Source organism: Aplysia californica, unplaced genomic scaffold (genome assembly GCF_000002075.1).
Source record: "Aplysia californica isolate F4 #8 unplaced genomic scaffold, AplCal3.0 scaffold00400, whole genome shotgun sequence".
NCBI classification, from domain to species: domain Eukaryota; kingdom Metazoa; phylum Mollusca; class Gastropoda; order Aplysiida; family Aplysiidae; genus Aplysia; species Aplysia californica.
Window position 1 is genome coordinate 632,667 of NW_004797670.1, and position 2,227 is coordinate 634,893.

Sequence of the window (2,227 nt, forward strand, 5' to 3'; positions counted from 1 at the left end):
AATTTTTAGTTCTAATTCTCTACAGGTCCTATCTGATGAATCCTTTCCATCAATGACATCAAAAAAGACCTTAAGGGCATTTTAACACAACGTCCGTACTTTGAGCGAAATTTACGAAATGAGTTGGTGGTGAGGAAAAATTCAGTGCCAACAAATTCTCCACTCTTTATTAATCTTAGCCATAATCTCAGAAAGCAAAGGAAACTTGACAAAAAATATCTGCAAACTTCTTTTGGACTCTTAGACTACTGTTGTTAGCAATATCACGCGATCGTTTGGACTACTAGTGGTAGGCCTAATGCGAACTAGTGCGTTATGCTACAATAATACAATAATGGGGGCATTGCTGATAATGGATTGCTGGTTCTTTTACGCGCTACGTAGAGCAAAGTTATTCTGTGGATTTACCTAAAATGAATATTAGCATAATTCCTTTCGACTTCCAAATATGTACAAATTTAAAAAGCAAAACTTCAGTGTGGAGAAAAATATTTACAAAAAAAGTTGTATGTTTTTAAAAATCCCCCTGTATTACTTAATACTAACCCAATGCTTTTTTGTTGTTGTTTTTTTTTGTTGTTCTGATCTTAAAGAAAAATCTTGTGGATTCTTTTCTACAGTTCCCTCCATGAACTTTTGGCAACCGAGGGCATTTAACTACATGAGAGTCCTATCTCTGAGTCGGCGCAAGTCCATCGCACTCACTACAGCTAGCATCGTCGTGGTCCTTCTCACTATAAACACACTAGTGAGTTTCAAGCTAACTGTGGAGAGAAAAGAGATGCCAGAAGAGATAGCCCTGGACAGATCGGTTATCTGCCCGTACATCAAGGCAGCTCAAATCATGCCGGAACTGTCCACGATAATCAACACGTCCTCGCCTGTCTCCGAGTTTCTGTCCCAGCCTGTGATTAACCCTCACCCATACGGGTACATTCATAACCAAGCAGAGAGGTGCCAGGAGCAACAACCCCAAATTCTCTTCGTTGTCCCTTCTGCCACGCATAATTTCGAACGGCGAAAGCAAGTGAGGAATTCCCGACTAATGGAGTTTGTGAAAAATGAATCCAACAGTGCTACGTTATTGTTTTTTCTGGGTTTTCCGGAGTTTGTGGGAAGAGAAACTGTAGGAGTCCAGACGAAAATAAATCATGAGTCGGAGAAGTATAAGGATATTATACAGATGGAGTTCTTAGACGTGTACGCGACTACCCTGCTCAAAGCGGTATCGGTGCTGAAGTGGGCAAGCACGTACTGCTATACCGCCACTTACGTAATCAGAACGGATGACGACATCCGACCGAATGTGACTGACGTTGTAGACGTCGTTTTTCGAGTCGGTGAGCAATACGACAATTTCGTATTAGGCTCAGTACGCACTGGCTGGGGTCCGCACAGACGGAAAAGGTCGAAATGGTACGTGTCCGAATTGGAGTACCCCGAACTGACATACCCGCCCTTTGCGCCAGGAGGGCTGTTGGCTTACCCTTTGGTTACGGCGAGGCTTCTATACGAAGCCACACTAAGGCTGAAGTTTCTATGGGTGGAGGATGTTTTCATCACCGGTATGTGCGCTGCCAAAGTCAATGCTACTTTACTGGGTGATCCAAAGTTCACGTTTGTACATAAGTGAGGTGCAGATTGTTAGACAGCACCACTGGTAGGTCATACTTTCTTCCTTTCTGTCTTCCTTTCTTCCTTTCTTCCTTTCTTTCTTTCTTTTTTTCTCTTTATTTCTTTTGAAACTGTCTAGTTGTCCTGCTTCTTCGCTGCTCTATGTTATGCCCATTATTTTTTTTTTAGGTGATTCGCTTTTTCGTTTAACTCAAAATGACCGAGGCACACTGTGATAAGTATGTTATTGTCGATCATCTCACCCTCCTCTCCAGAATACTCTTCTCCATCCCCCCCCCACCCCCCTTAAATATCGTACCCCCTTGTCTTGGTACTGTTGGTACTGCAACCTAACCCCGTATTCCATCGTTTCGTTATCACCGTTAAGTCTCTTTCACATAATTTCTTTGCCTCCACCCTACTCCTCCACACCCCACGCCAACCTACTATACTAACAAACCCTCACCCCCATCTTTCACAAACATCGGGGTCCGGTCAACACTCTCAAGACAATTTTTTTGGAAATTGTGTTGTAGTACTACTGCGTGTGCCTGTATACTCTGTGCATGTTTATTTATAAGCGTGAGAGAAGGGGGGAGGCAAGGCGAGAGAG

General features: G+C 43.2%; 1 protein-coding gene across 1 annotated transcript in view; it reads left to right on the plus strand.

Annotated features, from left to right (window-relative positions):
• Positions 1-620: 620 nt before the first annotated feature.
• LOC101845347 (N-acetyllactosaminide beta-1,3-N-acetylglucosaminyltransferase 4) overlaps positions 621-2,227 on the plus strand; it is a gene marked incomplete at its 5' end in the record, with an annotated part of 26,177 nt that continues 24,570 nt past the window's right edge. The window contains 1 exon segment of the mRNA XM_013085725.2: positions 621-1,565. Coding sequence (XP_012941179.1) covers positions 621-1,565 — 945 coding nt within the window.